This window comes from Primulina huaijiensis, chromosome 15, assembly GCF_012295235.1.
Source record: "Primulina huaijiensis isolate GDHJ02 chromosome 15, ASM1229523v2, whole genome shotgun sequence".
NCBI classification, from domain to species: Eukaryota; Viridiplantae; Streptophyta; class Magnoliopsida; order Lamiales; family Gesneriaceae; genus Primulina; species Primulina huaijiensis.
This window is the reverse complement of record NC_133320.1, coordinates 4,728,521-4,744,092: the sequence shown is the minus strand read 5'-3', so window position 1 is coordinate 4,744,092 and position 15,572 is coordinate 4,728,521. Positions and strand designations below refer to the sequence as shown.

Genomic DNA, 15,572 nt, shown 5'->3' with positions numbered 1-15,572 from the left:
TTTGGCCCATATCTTTAAATGCCTCGCCGGAAACGGCAGCCTACTCGAAGGAATTTTCTATCCTCTGCAGTGCAATCTGAAGACAGCCATTCATTTTATTTATTTATATTTATTATTTTGTTCCATTCTCATAATATAATTGCACGCCCGACTTAAAAATGTCCCGAATTTGGTACATGTAGAGAAAATTACATCGCCAGTCTGGTTACTTGCACGTTTTTTTTCATCAACAAAGACCATAAATTGGTAAAATAAAGATAAAAAAATGTACAAATTATATTACAGAAATAAAATTTTATCTATTTTATGGGACAATGGTGCATCATGAAAAAGCAAGTGGTAGTAATTAGTTGTTTAAATTCTTATCAAATTATGTAAATGCCTTCGATAAAGTATTAAATTAAAACTTCATCGAATAATCAAAAGCACATCTTTAATTGACAAAATCCATATCTTTTAAAGATTATTATTAATTGATATACAGAAATACTGCATTCAAGATGGAATTTTATTCATCGTTGTCAACATTTAGAGTCTTAAATTGTGAAGGGTCCACGTAAAATTCAAATTCAAATTCATGTTCTGTTATCTGCGACATAATTGGTAATGATTTTTGGAATATACTGGTACACATTATTATTAATTTTCTAGCATAATTTTTTTTAAAAAAATATTCGTTTAAAACAATTTAAACATCTTTTAAAAAACTTTTCAAGTGATTTGAATATGGGATTTCTAAGTCGAACATTGTTTTAACGTGAGAAAGAACTGTGTTTGGATTTGTTAATGCTGTTTCCAGAATCTGCTTTGAGAAAATAAATTTTTAAAACAATATAATATATGTTCAGGTTTGTTTCTAGAAAAATAAAATTTACCATAAGTAGAAAATTGCGTAAGTTTTTGTCAATGTATATTCAAAAAACATATATATTCTGATATAAAATATAATATTAAATTGAGAATGTTAAAAATTAAATATAACATTAGTATAATTTAATGNTTGAATTTAGAATTGGGCCTAAGTGATCTTAGAATTCATGGACCATGTGAAAAACATAGGCTAACATGTCAGGCCTTAAAAGCAGGCCGATTCAAGTTATAAGAAGCAATCGTGTCCATGTGCATATATNCAGCGGATATCATTAGAAATTGAGTGATCATGTCAAAAGTGAGTGTCTCACGTGGTCTGTCGCAAATGATTTGCCCAATACAGTTTATATCGTTAATATGATTTGCAAACTGTTATGTTATCTTGAAAATTTATTTAATGTACATCTCATAATAATGATCACGGATCCCATCGTTATAAAAAAAATAAAAAAGAAAACGTGTAAGTTGGAAATATTTACATTGCATGGTTGCCTTGTGACGATTATTGTCTATTATAATATCTTGAACAAACTGAACGAGTGTGAAAAAAATTTCCCCATTGGTTAGAAATGGACAATTTTTTCCATACAAAAAATCAACCAAATTATTCTTTTTTGTTCCAATGAAAATGATTCATTACTACCAAAAGTTGCTGACTTGTTTAAAAGTCATCCCCCCATCCGACCCAAACGTCAGCATCAAATTACTCTGCTACTAAAAATTTCAACCTTTAGTCCATCCTTCCACACCGATCAAACTCATTTCTTCCAAAAAATGCTCATGGATTCACCATTCAGCTCCAGTTCCCAGGTTTCCGTTTCAACCCCATCGCCGGCCGCAAAAGCTCCGTCGACTTTTCTCTCAGTTGAGTGCATAAAAAGCGGCGGGTGGATGGCCGGAGACAAGCCGCAGACCGGAGACATAGTGGAGGAGATACGTATCGGCGATACGATCGTGATCTCTGAGTTCGACAAAGGGAGAAGCGGCTTGCAGAAAATTCTAGGCGATTCGTTCAGGCGGAAAGAGACGAGGATTCGCGTCCGGGTGAGGCGCGGGCCGAACGTCCTCTCGGAGATGCAGGGGTGTATTGTTCCGGGGAACGGGTTCGGGTGGAAGAAGCAGTATGTTCTACGGGCCGTGGCTAATCCGAATCATGCAGTCGGGTTCGTTGATCGGACGGAGAGTGAATGTTTGAGATTGCAAGGTGAGTACTAAGCCGAATGGTTTTATTGGAGAATAAGTAGAGTTTGAAATTGAATTTTGTTTTACAAAATTTATTGATTCTAATCTACCTCTAGTGTTGAAAATAATGAATAATATGCTTAAAATGATATATAAATATTATGAAATTTATATGAACGAATAATTGAAATTGACATAGGAACTTAAAAAAAGAATTATATATGTGGGATAACAAATTCAAAAAAAATGAAGGTTTTTACTTGTTTTTAGTTAATTTTCTTTAATGTTTGAAATTTGGAGAGAAATATTGAATAAGGAAATCAAGTGATATTTTTTGGATTTCGAAAATACTTCACCGACGCATAATAGTTAGTTCATGGCTTTAACTTTAATATATAGGAATAAATAATATGTTTATTTGGATATATTTGTGCGTATAAATTATAAAAGGATAATTGTTTGATTTATTGGTATGGGGATTGTAAAATTTTAAAAATATTTTATTATGCATACGTATGATTGGAACATTCCTAACACTTTTTAAATTTCGATATGCATATGTGTTTTTTTTAAAAATAAAGAGTTTATTTTAATGTTTGGACACAACAATGAGAATCAATATTATTTCTTTTAATTTTTTGGACAATTTTTTTCGGTATGACAATCTGTGAATGCAAAGAGAGACTTAAGGTACCATGTTAGTGTTCTTTGTTTTTCAACTTTTTTCTTGAAAAGAAGTGATCTTTATGGGATTAAAAATGAAAAAATAATAGGTCTCTTGTGAGACGGTCTCACGAATTTTTATCGGGTCAACTCTACTGATATTCACAATAAAAAGTAATACTCTTAGAATAAAAAGTAATACTTTTTCATGGATGACCCAAATAAGATATCCGTCTCACAAAATACGATCCGTGAGATCGTCTCACACAAGTTTTTGCCAGGATAGGACTGGACTGGACGGGATCATTGATTTTGCTGACAGATATATTGTTCAATGTAATTTTGTGGACAAAATAATGAATCATTTAGTAACATGAATAATTATTATATAATCAATTCTTGCGTTCACTATGAACTAATTTGATCTTCACATAGTACTATTTTTTTAACAATTTAATTACTAAAGTGCGATTAATTGGCTTAAAACAAAGTGTTATAACTAGGGATGTCAATGGGTAGGGTATGGGTCGGATTTCATACATCCATCCCCATACCCATTTATTAAATTCATACCCATACCCATACCCATACCCATTTATTAAATTCATACCCATAACCATACCCATACCTATCGGGTATTGAATTTCATCCCCATCCCCATACCCATCGGATTATCGGATACCAATACCCTACCCAAATACCCAATTATCATATACAATTGAATTTTTTCAAATTTAAATTGTTTAAATAAAGTTATGAATATTTAAAAAATTATTTATATGAAAAATAAGAAAAATTATACACGCTATATATATATATATATATTAATTTAAACGGGTATTCGGGTCGGGTGTGGGTCGGATTATATCAAACCCGCCTCCATACCCGAACCCGAAAATCCCCATACCCGATTACCCAATTATTTAATCGGGTCTAAAAATCCCTCCATACCCTCTTCTATTCGGGTCGGGTATCGGATCCTCCAACGGGTTCGGATGAAATTGCCATCCCTAGTTATAACTCATGCATGAGTGGTATTTGAGTTGGTGAGCGTAACTAATTCCCAACCAAAAGAGTGAGAGTTGAATGTTATTAAAAGTTACGAGCACAAGTTATAGTTCGAAAAGTTGGTTGATTTGAATAGATGCTAATATACAAACCCAACGTTTGTTTTTTTGCTGTGATATTGTCTCTTTCTTTCTTTGTTTCATTTTATTAAATTTGATCTTTCACCAACCAATTCAAGGAGTTCATCCAGCTCCACCCTTCGTTTAGGTTTGGAGCTAAGTTGTGTCTGTTGCTTAAACAGTATATTTATTTGGATATTGAGAATCTTGGGGTTTGCCTAGTTTTGTTTTTTTACGGATTTTTTCAAAAAAAAAAATCTTTTACAATGTATGAGGAATAAGGGCTACGTGTATATTTGCAAAAACATGGTTTTTGTATATGATATGTTGGTATCATGAGAGAGTGAAAACTTAAGGCCTGAAATGTGTACTTTTTCTCAGCGGCAAGGATATCAAGGCTATTGAATGCACTAGAGAGAACTAAACTGGAGGATGGATATGTGTTGTATCCATGGGAAAAGAGAACGCGAGAGATGCTGTTGATTCCGAATTCGAGTAGCTTTTACTCGATCCTCTTCTTACCAAGAACCTCGGAGAAAGCAGCTTCACGGTACAACGACCTGGAAGACACGCTTGCGAGAGCCAATGCTTGGATCATCACAGCTCAGGCGTCCGGGGTTCCTGTTTTGTTCACAAATATTCAAACGGAGTCCCTACTAACCAAGGTAAATCCCATCACATGTATAAGCTGACATTTAAACCCATCATAGTAGAGATACTAACGGGCCAAGGAGAATACTTCAAAACTGCTACACACAATTTAAAACACTCAAGTTTGAACTTTGATCAAGCAATCAATAGCAAGATCAAACTGGTGCATGTCGTAAATCACAATACCTTGTTCCGTATCGAAATGTTGGTGTAACATGAATCGGCATAGAAGAGTACCAAATGAACTCTTGCACCTCGGTGGTCCCGGGACATCACACATGTGATTTATGAAGTTCCCAAGTAGATTTTTGAACTCACTTTTGACCAAGATATCAAGTCGAACTACGACGGAGGTTATGCTGCACCTCTTTTTCCCCACCATTTTGCCAAAGCATTACTCAGAATGTTTTGTGGCAATTGTCAATATGTCATTGTTATTGAACTGAATCCATTCTTGTTCAGATATCAGGAGAAACAGCCTCCCCCACCGTAAATTCAAGATCTCTATCAGAGATGTCCAAGGTTGCAAACGCTAGTTTGTATGGTTTCGAAGACTACCATGGTGTAGACATTGGTATGGTCAGGGCAGTTCGTCTGTGGTTCTCCCCTCAAGCAGGAGAGATTCCAGTCGAGATCAGAGTCCAAGAAACTGACACAAAGCTCGGTTTTGCAATCAGCAGAACCGAAGAGGTACTATTGTCATACTCTCTTTAATAACTAGTCGTATATTATGGAGGATCGTGTATTTGAATGCGTATCAAATGAAACAGGGATTCATATACATATCATCCGCGGTAGAAGACAGCGATGTTCCCTCAGCTCGATCAGGGATTAGTAAACTCTTCAAACAGGCATTCCAAGCATCGCAACTCTTGGTCGTTTCACGGATATCCAGCCAAAAAGTACTCCCATGGATGGTTTCTTCAACTGGCGCAATACGCTGCTTCGACACTGTTTCACTCAGCCATAAGCTCTCGTTGCACCGCCATGCTAAGGTCACGATCCTTCTTCACGTGTTCTTATGGGACAAATCCTCAAATTTCGCGAGCACAGGCAACATGATCAAGCAATCTAGGACCGTGCCCAATACAACACCTGAGGTTCATTCGACGAATGAAGGAAATGAAAATCGGATTCATCATCTAGCACGAGAAGCAGATTCGGGTGAGATTAGCATAAATGATGAATCTGACATTATGCTAGAAAGGAATAGCGATGGCCACTTTTCATTTCGTTTAAATGATTTTTCATTTGAGAAAGTCATTGGATTTGATATATAATGAACTTTAACTACTATCTTCAAGTATATATTCGGTTGTCTTAAAAATCTTCTTCTATAGTTCACCAAGTTAGGATTATTTTAGAGGAAAATTTCGATTTTACTCGTTTAACTTATACATATTTAGTTTTCATCAAATAATTTTTTGAGTAGGTCTCTCACAATCTTTATCTGTTAGATGAGTCAATCTTATCGATATTCACAATAAAAAGTAATATTTTTTCATGGATGACCTAAATAAGAGATCTTTCTTATAAAATACGATTCGTGAAACAGTTTTACATAAGTTTTTGCCTAACTTTTTACTGGAATTCACTAAATCGATTAGAAGATACGACTCACAAAGATTTATCATAAGATGATTTAATAATAGTTTTTTTTTTTTAAATCAGCATACCAAAACGAATCTGGACCATTCAATAAAACACACGGTGATAAATACTTATTCTCTCTTATTGGCTGGTCAGAATAAACTCGGATCCTCAATGGAATCAAGCAATGTGCACCGTCGATAAAGGATCCCATCCAACAGCACAGATTTCCGTATCTTCGTCCAAATCCTTCAAAATTTCCAGACTTCCCGCTCGATAATGACGCCCATTTCTCAGATTCGTCCTATATAAATCCCACAAAGATTTTCCATCTCCCATCGAACTTTTTTTTATCGCAAATCTACGAACCAAATTATCGAATCCCTCCATTATCTTTCAGTCACGATCTAATGGCGCGAACGAAGCAAACAGCAAGAAAATCGACCGGAGGAAAGGCACCCAGGAAGCAGCTGGCCACGAAGGCGGCAAGAAAGTCCGCCCCCGCCACCGGAGGAGTGAAAAAGCCCCACCGCTTCCGCCCAGGGACGGTGGCTCTTCGAGAGATCCGGAAGTACCAGAAGAGCACCGAGTTGCTGATCAGGAAGCTGCCGTTCCAGAGGTTGGTCAGGGAAATTGCTCAGGATTTCAAGACGGATCTCCGCTTCCAGAGCTCTGCTGTGGCGGCGCTTCAGGAAGCTGCGGAGGCGTACCTCGTGGGTCTGTTTGAGGACACCAATCTATGCGCTATTCACGCCAAGAGGGTCACCATTATGCCCAAAGATATCCAGTTGGCTAGGAGAATTAGAGGCGAGAGAGCTTGAGATTGACTGTAATTTGACGCGATTTCTTGTCATATTCAATTTGGTCTTTTCTTGTTCATGATCGAACTTTTCTCAATCCCTTTTCTCCCTATCAAGAGGTCACGAATTTGATTCGTGAGAGGAGTCAATTTTACTGATTGTTATAATAAAAAAATATTACTTTTAGTATAAAAAATAATATTTTTTTTATGGATGATTCAAATAAGAGATCTGTTTTACAAAATATGATTCGTGAGATCATCTTACACAAGTTTTTATTTATTAATATATATGCAGTACAAAGATTCATAAACTCAAATATCATTAGTAACAATATTTATTTTTAAACAATGATATTTCATGTTTGAAATGGAAACATATATTTTTTTTCTAATGAATTTAATCTTGTTGGGCTTTGAAGCATTCACTCGAACTATAAATATTATTTCCCTTATGAACATATTCAATTGGGAGAATATAAGTAGAATTTTTTTGGTAGCCATTCATCTTTTTCAAATGTAGCACACAATTCTTTATATGCTAGCAAATAATAACAAATGACATACAAAACATTTACGTGGTTCATTAATTTGTTTATTTTCATGGGAAAATGAGCAATAAGATTTATATTATAGAGAAAGTTTTCAAAAAAACTTTTAGTCATTTAATATTTTGTTATTTCAATTCTATATTGAGAATGCCAATGAATCGAATTTGGGTACTTTTCAATAATATCTGTTATCATGATCTTCATATATTATATTTGTTATAATTTTTGTTTTTATCATATTCAATTATCATTTTTATACTGTAAGATTGGATGTTCATATTTTATCTAAATATTATTATCTCTATAATTATATTTTATCAAATTTGAATTAATTCAAATAAACTATGCATATTTATTAGATTGTTAAGAACAATATAAAAATTATCAAATTAAACATTATAAAAAAATTATAAAATATTAAAAACAATTTATCTTAATATTATAATCTAAAAAATTAATATCAACTATATACTAATAATTTTCTTCCATTTTAACCAATTAATATATTTCAATAAAATCATATTAGAATTAACATCATAATTTATATATAAATTTATTCGGATCGGTATGATTATGATTTTTTAAGACTCGCCTCTATTATCATATGCAAAAATCCTCATATCATATTACTTATTTATTTAATTGAGTAAAAAAATCATCTCCATTCGAGTCGGTTATCGAATTTTCTATCGGGTTCAGAAGAAATTATCATCACTACTCTATACAAAAAAGCTCTCAAATTTTTCTCAAAAAGCTCTCCCAATTGCCTTTTATGTTTTTTACTTGGGATGATTTTCAAAACCAATGATGAAGTTTATTTATAGACAAATTTTATATGAAACATATGGTTCAAAACCTTTCACATTCTTCAACTAACAACCACAATATTTATTAGTCAACTATCAACCACCTTTATTATGTCAACTAACAATTATCATTATTAATTATGTAATCTAATCAACAAATCTATTCATTGGTACAAATTAATAATATATATAGTTTGATTTGCTGTTCTAATTCACGTTTCTCTTCTTCTGCTTGTTACAAACAAGTCCAAGCTGTGCTTGACTTTGTGGTTGGAAGTAGCTTAGTAATCATGTCTACTGGATTATCTATTGTAAGTATTTTATCCATTGTAATTATTCTTCGAGAAATCAGATCTTGTATGAAGTGCATCTTGATATCGTTATGTTTCGTCATTTCTTGATAAATGTGATTTTTCGTCAAATGGATTGCATTATATCTATCACTGTAGACTATTGTCTTAACTAGTGGTATACCAAACTCCCATACCAGTCCTTTAAGCCAAATAGCCTCTTTTACAGTTTCTGTTCCTACAATGTACTCAGCATCGGTGGTTGATAAAACAACAACAATCTTCAAGGTTTCTTTCCAACTGATAATACATCTGCAGAGTTTGAAAACATACTTTGTCTACGATCTTCTTCTATCAAGATCTCCAGCAAAAATTGAATCGAAAAATCCAGCAATGCTTCCATCATTGTTCTTAGAATTCCACAAGTTAAGCCAACATTAATTGTTCCTTCCAAGTAATGCATAAGCTATTTCTCTGCCTGCCAATATCCTTTTCCATGATTTGCCATGTACATGCTTACTATACTGAAAGCTTGAGAAATATCCGATCTAGTACATATTATGGCATACATGAGGCTCCCAATTGCATTTATATAAAGGATACAAGGCATTTGCTCCATCTCTTCCTTCGTGTTTGGTGACAATGTTGCCGAGAGTTTAAAATGACTTGCCAATAGATTTGCCATAGGCTTCGCATCTTGCAGGCCAAAATATTCAAGTACCTTTTCAATGTACTTTTTTGTGAAAGAAACTGTGTTCATGCTTTTCTATCTTGGTAGATCTCCATTCCCAAAATCTTTTTCGTAGCTCCCAAATCCTTCATCTCAAACTTTGTACTTAACCATGCCTTCGAATTTTCAATTTATTATATGTTTTTGCAAGCAATCAACATATCATAAACATATAAGAGTCGATAGATGAATAGGTCATCATTGAGTTTCTTCATGTATATGAAGCTATCATATTCACTCTTTGAGTAATGATTTGTATGCATACAAGCATCACATCACTTATATCATTTTCTAGGGGATTGTTTCAAGCCATTCAAAGATTTCTCAACCGACAAATATGGTTTTCTTTTCCTGAAACTTTGAATCTTTCTAGTTGTTTTATGTAGATTTTTTCTTCCAGTTAACCACGAAAATCTATTTTGACATCTAGTTGCTCATGTTTCAAGTCAAAATGAGCAACAATCGCAAAAAATGTACGGACTGAACTTTGTTTTACCAACGAACAGAATACTTCATTGTAGTCAATCATTTTTCTTTGTGTAAAACCTTTTGCTACAAGTCATGTTTTAAATCTTACATCTTCTACACCAGTAATTCATTCTTTTAGTTTGAAGATCCATTTACTTTTAACAGTCTTTTGATTCTTCGATCATTCAATAGTCTCCCAAGTATAATTCTTGTCAAGTGATTCAATATCCTCGCTCATTGCCTCAATTCATTCAGAAGATTCTGATTGAGCTTTTCTTGCACTATAAATTACGAGTATAAATTGTTGAAAGGTTCAAACTTAATGATCGTAAGTGGACGATCTAAGTTATAGTATAGTGTATAAAATACATATATCATTCCACCAAAATTGTATTACATGAATATTATTTCCAGCTATGTATTTTTTAGCAAAGGATATTTTGAATAAATCCATTAAATACTAAAATTGAAATAATTAATTGTTCAAATATCAAATAAACGATGCAGAATGAATATTAAAAATCAAGCAAGAAGTTAAGTTGTTTGGAATCTCGGTTCCCCTACCCTTCATTATTTTTAATAACTAATCTCGACTATTTTTCGTTTTCTTTGACAAGACTCTTTAAATAATTAACACATTTTCTCAAGCTATGTTAAACTAATTATACAATGAAACAATTAAATGTCTTTTATTATTCATCAACAGTGAATTGCATGTATACGATCTATGGAATCTCCTAGCTTTTGACATGTCGGACTATGACTATTAAAACGTGTATTCAATTTCATATATCTATGCAAATTGTAAATCCACGGATTATATTACTAGTTCATGTTGCAAATTATTCTCTCGAATTCACTTGTAATTTAATCAAAGTTAGCTAGACATTAATAATTAATGTAAAAGCGATAATATAATCAATAATGGAACATAATCGAATATTAAATTAGTTCAAACAACTGTTCGGGGTCGAATCCCCTCGAATCCCAATGAAAACAAAGTTTAGCTACTAGAATTAATAATAACAAATACAACACACAATTATATTAAATTTTGTAAACTAAAAATATTAGTGTAGATGAAGAACAATAGACACGCTGCTCGAAAATCTCGAGTCTTCTAGTTTCATGGACTCCAGATTTTTCTCCTTGCATGCGACTTCTCCTCCTCTCTAAAACTGATAAAAAAAACCTAAAAATACGGGTGCTATGGTTTCTATCTAGAATACATGAAATGAAATCGAGATAAATTTTTTCCTTTTTAATCGCGCTGGGCAGACTCTCGCAAAAAGTTCAACCTGGGCGTGCTAGGGCGGAAGAAATTTTCCGTGCCGGCGCGATTCTGTCGCAAAAAGTTTCACCTGGGGGCCCTCGGGCGGGCAAAATCTTTCGCCCTAGCGCGCATGTGACACAATTGTTTCCACCCGGGCGGGCAAAATCTTCAACCCCAGTGCACTTGCCTCGGTTTTCTTGTGCATTTTTCTTCATGTGCACGCTGAGATGGACGTTTTCACCCGCCCTTGCACACATCTCTCGATTTTTGTCTTTCGTCCTTCTTTTTTTCCTCGCATAACCTACAAATCAATCATTACACATGTAAAACAACTATTATACATAAAAAATAAGAAAAACAATGAAATATAAATGAAATCTCACGAAATATGCATGAATGCGACTCGAAATGATACAATAAAAATACGCAAGAACGACACCTAGCAGATTCCTTGCTAGCAATTGTATCTTGAAAAGTTTGTGGTTCATCAAGAGCAATCATTTCAGCAACATTTAGTGCATATGAGATTAGATCATCATAACAAACATATCTTTGAGGAGCTTTCACAATTTGTCTCATTTCTCTATCTCTAGCTAACTGATAATATTGCAGAGGTTCAGATTCCTCAATTGAGTGCAACATATTTTCATTTTGATCTTTTGAGGATTACGTTGTAGACTCCACCTCAAACTTCACTTTCTTTGAGATATAAGTATTTTTCTTTTCAGGTATCGACTTCTATGGTAATTCAAGCATTCCAGCTTCAATGAAATTCACATCTCTACTTATGGTGGATTTTCTTGTATTAGGATTACACAACTTGTACCATTTCACACATTCAAGATATCTAAGAAAAATGCATTTTTTTGCCCTTTGTTCAAGCTTGCATTCATTTACGTGAGCATAAGCAGGACAACAAAATATATTCAGATTATCATACTGTACAGGAGAACTAGACTACATCTCTTTAGGAGTCTTCAAATTTATTGCTAAAGATGGACATCTATTCACCAGGTTGCAAAATGTATTAACAGCTTCAACCCAGAACTCTTTTGTTAAACCGGCATTTGAGAGTATGCACCGTGTTCTTTCTATCAGAGTTTTGTTCATCCGTTCAGCAAGATCTTTTTGTTGTGGAGTCTGTCTCATAGTATGGTGTCTCACGATTCCATGATCCCTGCATTAATTATCAAATTCTCTGCCACATAATTCCAACCACTTGTCAGTTCTTAGGCATTTGATTTGTTTTCCAATATGCTATTTGACTATTGCTTTCCATTGTCTGAGTTTGAAAATACTTCATCTTTGTGCTTCGGGATGTATATCTAAACCTTCATCAATGAATGTTGACATATATCTGTCACCACCGAGAATAGGAACTCGAGAAAGACCCAATAGATCAGAATGGATGCAATCTAGTGTAAAATTAGTATGATGTACTGATGTGTTGAACTTCACTTGACATTGTTTTCCAAATATAAGGTATTCACAAAAGTCAAATTTTCCGGTATTCTGGAAAATTTGAGATGAAACACATGGCTCAAAAATCTTACACATCCTTCAACTAACAACCACTATATTTATTAGTTAAGTATCAATCATCATTATTATGTCGACTAACAATCATTATTATTAATTATACTAACTAATCAACAAAATCCTATAAAAATAAGGCACTTAGAGACCCTCTTTGGCGCAATCTTATTTTTATTTTGAATATTATATTAAGATATATATCATCCATTCTTGAATTTGACGTGTGAGATTATGTTTTAAATAAAATTTTTCTTTTTAACAAGAATAATTATTGTACAAAAATCAACATTCGAAACAAATCGGCAAATAAGCAAAAGTAAGTATCTTATGACACGATCTCACAAATTTATGTATGTGAGACGAATTGAGCTGATGTATATTTACAATGAAAAATAATATTTTTTCATGGTCAGATCGAGTTTGAGACCCTTCTCACAAAATTAATCAATGAGACAATCTCAGAATTTTTTTTTTGGAAAGCTAAATACTGAAATAATATTATACACATATAACTAAAAACTCATAAATATATTCTCAAAAAAATAATAATAAAAAGCTCATAAATGTAAAAAAGCTGACTATTAGAAGATAGCATCCGAGTTCCATTTGAAACCGTGAGAGAAAAACAAGTATTAGTAATGGAATCTACTTTTACTATACCAAACAAATAATACAGGACAAAGTTCCAAGTGAATACAATTTAGCCTTCGATTCTAACTTTTGCTTTGGATGAGTCCATTCGTCCCTTCAAATCACATCATCCGATTGGACCAATACATTAATTACTTGTTTTTTGTGATCTTTTAATCCACCAATCATATTATTATTAATTTGCATTCATACCAATAAAATTATTTATATTAATAAATAATGTAATCTTTTCCATCTATTCATTGTAAAGTTACAAGAAGTCCACAGATCATACCAAATTAATGTGTGTTTTTGTGAAGTGCATGAACAACAACAAGTGACAACTTCGTTTATAGTATGTTTCTTGTGAGAATGTCTCACGAATCTTTATCTGTGAGATAGATCAACACTACCGATATTTATAATAAAAAGTAATATTTTTAGAATCAAAAGTAATACTTTTTCATGGATGACCAAAATAAGAGATATGTCTCACAAAATACGACCCGTGAGACCGTCTCATACAAAATTTGCCCTTCGTTGATTACCTCTCGTGTGGATACTTTGAATTAATGCATTTGAATTCCGTCGATTGCGTCGGATATAGTTTCCAATAAATGAGCAAATTTTTCGATCTTATAGTTTTTCAATCTGAGTCGATATCGCACGTCATTTACATTAATTAAGTCAGTATAATAATCGAATATATGTAGTCCTACGATTTTACAAAATTCTTCTTAATCACAATCTAAAAACATAATTTGAAAACAATAAAGTTGATGTAAATGTGGAATTTACCTATTAAGTATCATGTATAAATTAAATCCCTCTAATGAGTCTTTTTCCAAAGTTTCTAACATTAAAAGAAAGAATAATAAACTAATTCAATAATTTTAAAAATAGTCAGATTCAAATTGAATAATCATAATAATTAAATAACTAAAATAATTTATACCCAATTTCCAAGTAGCTGTATGCACATGTTCTTTTTGAGTGGAATCATTATTACATAAACAATTGTCAATTAATATAGAGGAAAATTCAATTTAAATGCATTACACTTTTTGGCATGTGGAAGTTGACATTCTTTGCTTGCTTTTTGGAGAGTGGTTGCTTAAGAAAAAAAATTAATTGATCTAAATAAAATAATATTTAATTTCGGCCATAAATACCATAGTACTACCTTTAATTCCATTCAATATTTTATCAATTTATGCACTAATTAATTGAATAAAATATATTTTTTTGGTTATTTAGAGGGTAAATTTTTTTTTTAATTCGAAAGATGATATATAGAAGACTTATATTTTGTTCTAGCTATTTTTAATATATTAAAAAACGACAATATATTACGTCATTATTAAAATTTTCGCGCTCATCGTGTAATTTTTTTAAATTTTGATCCGCATTTTGACTGCAATTAATAATAATTGTTACATGAAGCAACATGATTTATTTATATTTTTGTGGAATCAAATGATCCCTACTTGTCGAACTATATTTCATACAAATACAAATTTATGGGACTTTTTAAAATAAATAAAAATTTTTTTGTTTGTTTGTTTATCAAAACGTTCGTTAGTAGCATGTGATTACAAATTATTTCACTACCATATTTTATTTCATTTTTGTTTTTTAACAAAGGAACAAAAATAGTTATATTATATTATTATTTTGTTTTGCAAAGAAAAATTAGTTGCATTATTGTTTGGTCACACAAGTGGAATGGTGGGCATACTGCTGTAAGTAGGTTAATTCCCACTTCCTATGTTCAAATTTTTATGAATAAGAAAAATAAAATCCCAATTTTTTTTTTGAGTTCTTCAAATATTTTTTCCGCGTTTGGAATACATATGTTAGAAATAAGTGATATATATTTAAGTTTGTCATAGTTAAGTCTCGAATTTAAGAACTCGTATGAGTCTTAATATTAATGTATTACTCGGCTCTTCGAGAAATCTTTTTATTGATAACAAAAATAAGCAAACATGCCTATATTATTTATAAGTCATTTCTTTAAAAAAAATAAATAGATAATATTTGCTTTATCATATCCACTATCGAATTATAAATAGTATGTTAAACTCTTAAATCTTAAAATTCTCACATGATACTTAAAAATAAATAATTCAACGCAAAATAAATTTCAAGATGTTTCCCTAAAAAAAGATTTAAATTTTTAAAAATAGTAGGTCTCTTGTGAGACGGTCTCATAAATCTTTATCTGTGAGACGAGTCAACTCTACCGATATTTAGCATAAAAAGTAATACTCTTAACATAAAAAGTAATACTTTTTCATGGATGACCCAAATAAAGATCCATTTCACAAAATACGACCAATGAGACCGTCTCACATAAATTTTTGTCTTAAAAAAATATATAAGTAAATAAAATCAAATTCAACG

The 15,572-nt window shown here is 32.3% G+C and overlaps 2 protein-coding genes across 2 annotated transcripts; both read left to right on the top strand.

The window, feature by feature from the left end:
• Window positions 1-1,472: 1,472 nt before the first annotated feature.
• Window positions 1,473-5,789, top strand: LOC140959759 (uncharacterized). The gene is made up of 4 exons (XM_073417764.1): window positions 1,473-2,074; window positions 4,224-4,507; window positions 4,956-5,183; window positions 5,264-5,789. Exons 1-4 carry the CDS (start codon window positions 1,645-1,647, stop codon window positions 5,771-5,773), a joined length of 1,452 nt encoding a protein of 483 aa, XP_073273865.1. The 5' UTR covers window positions 1,473-1,644; the 3' UTR covers window positions 5,774-5,789.
• Window positions 5,790-6,345: 556 nt separating this feature from the next.
• Window positions 6,346-6,992, top strand: LOC140959919 (histone H3.2). Its single transcript, XM_073417973.1, has one exon. It carries the CDS (start codon window positions 6,494-6,496, stop codon window positions 6,902-6,904), a length of 411 nt encoding a protein of 136 aa, XP_073274074.1. The 5' UTR covers window positions 6,346-6,493; the 3' UTR covers window positions 6,905-6,992.
• The last annotated feature ends 8,580 nt before the right edge of the window (window positions 6,993-15,572 follow it).

Bases quoted from the DNA above. Each gene is read 5' to 3' on its own strand.
- LOC140959919 (XM_073417973.1), top strand. From the start codon at position 6,494: ATGGCGCGAACGAAGCAAACAGCAAGAAAATCGACCGGAGGAAAGGCA.
- LOC140959759 (XM_073417764.1), top strand. From the start codon at position 1,645: ATGCTCATGGATTCACCATTCAGCTCCAGTTCCCAGGTTTCCGTTTCA. The intron at 2,075-4,223 runs GTGAGTACTAAG...ACTTTTTCTCAG, and splicing joins TGAATGTTTGAGATTGCAAG to CGGCAAGGATATCAAGGCTA. The intron at 4,508-4,955 runs GTAAATCCCATC...ATTCTTGTTCAG, and splicing joins CGGAGTCCCTACTAACCAAG to ATATCAGGAGAAACAGCCTC.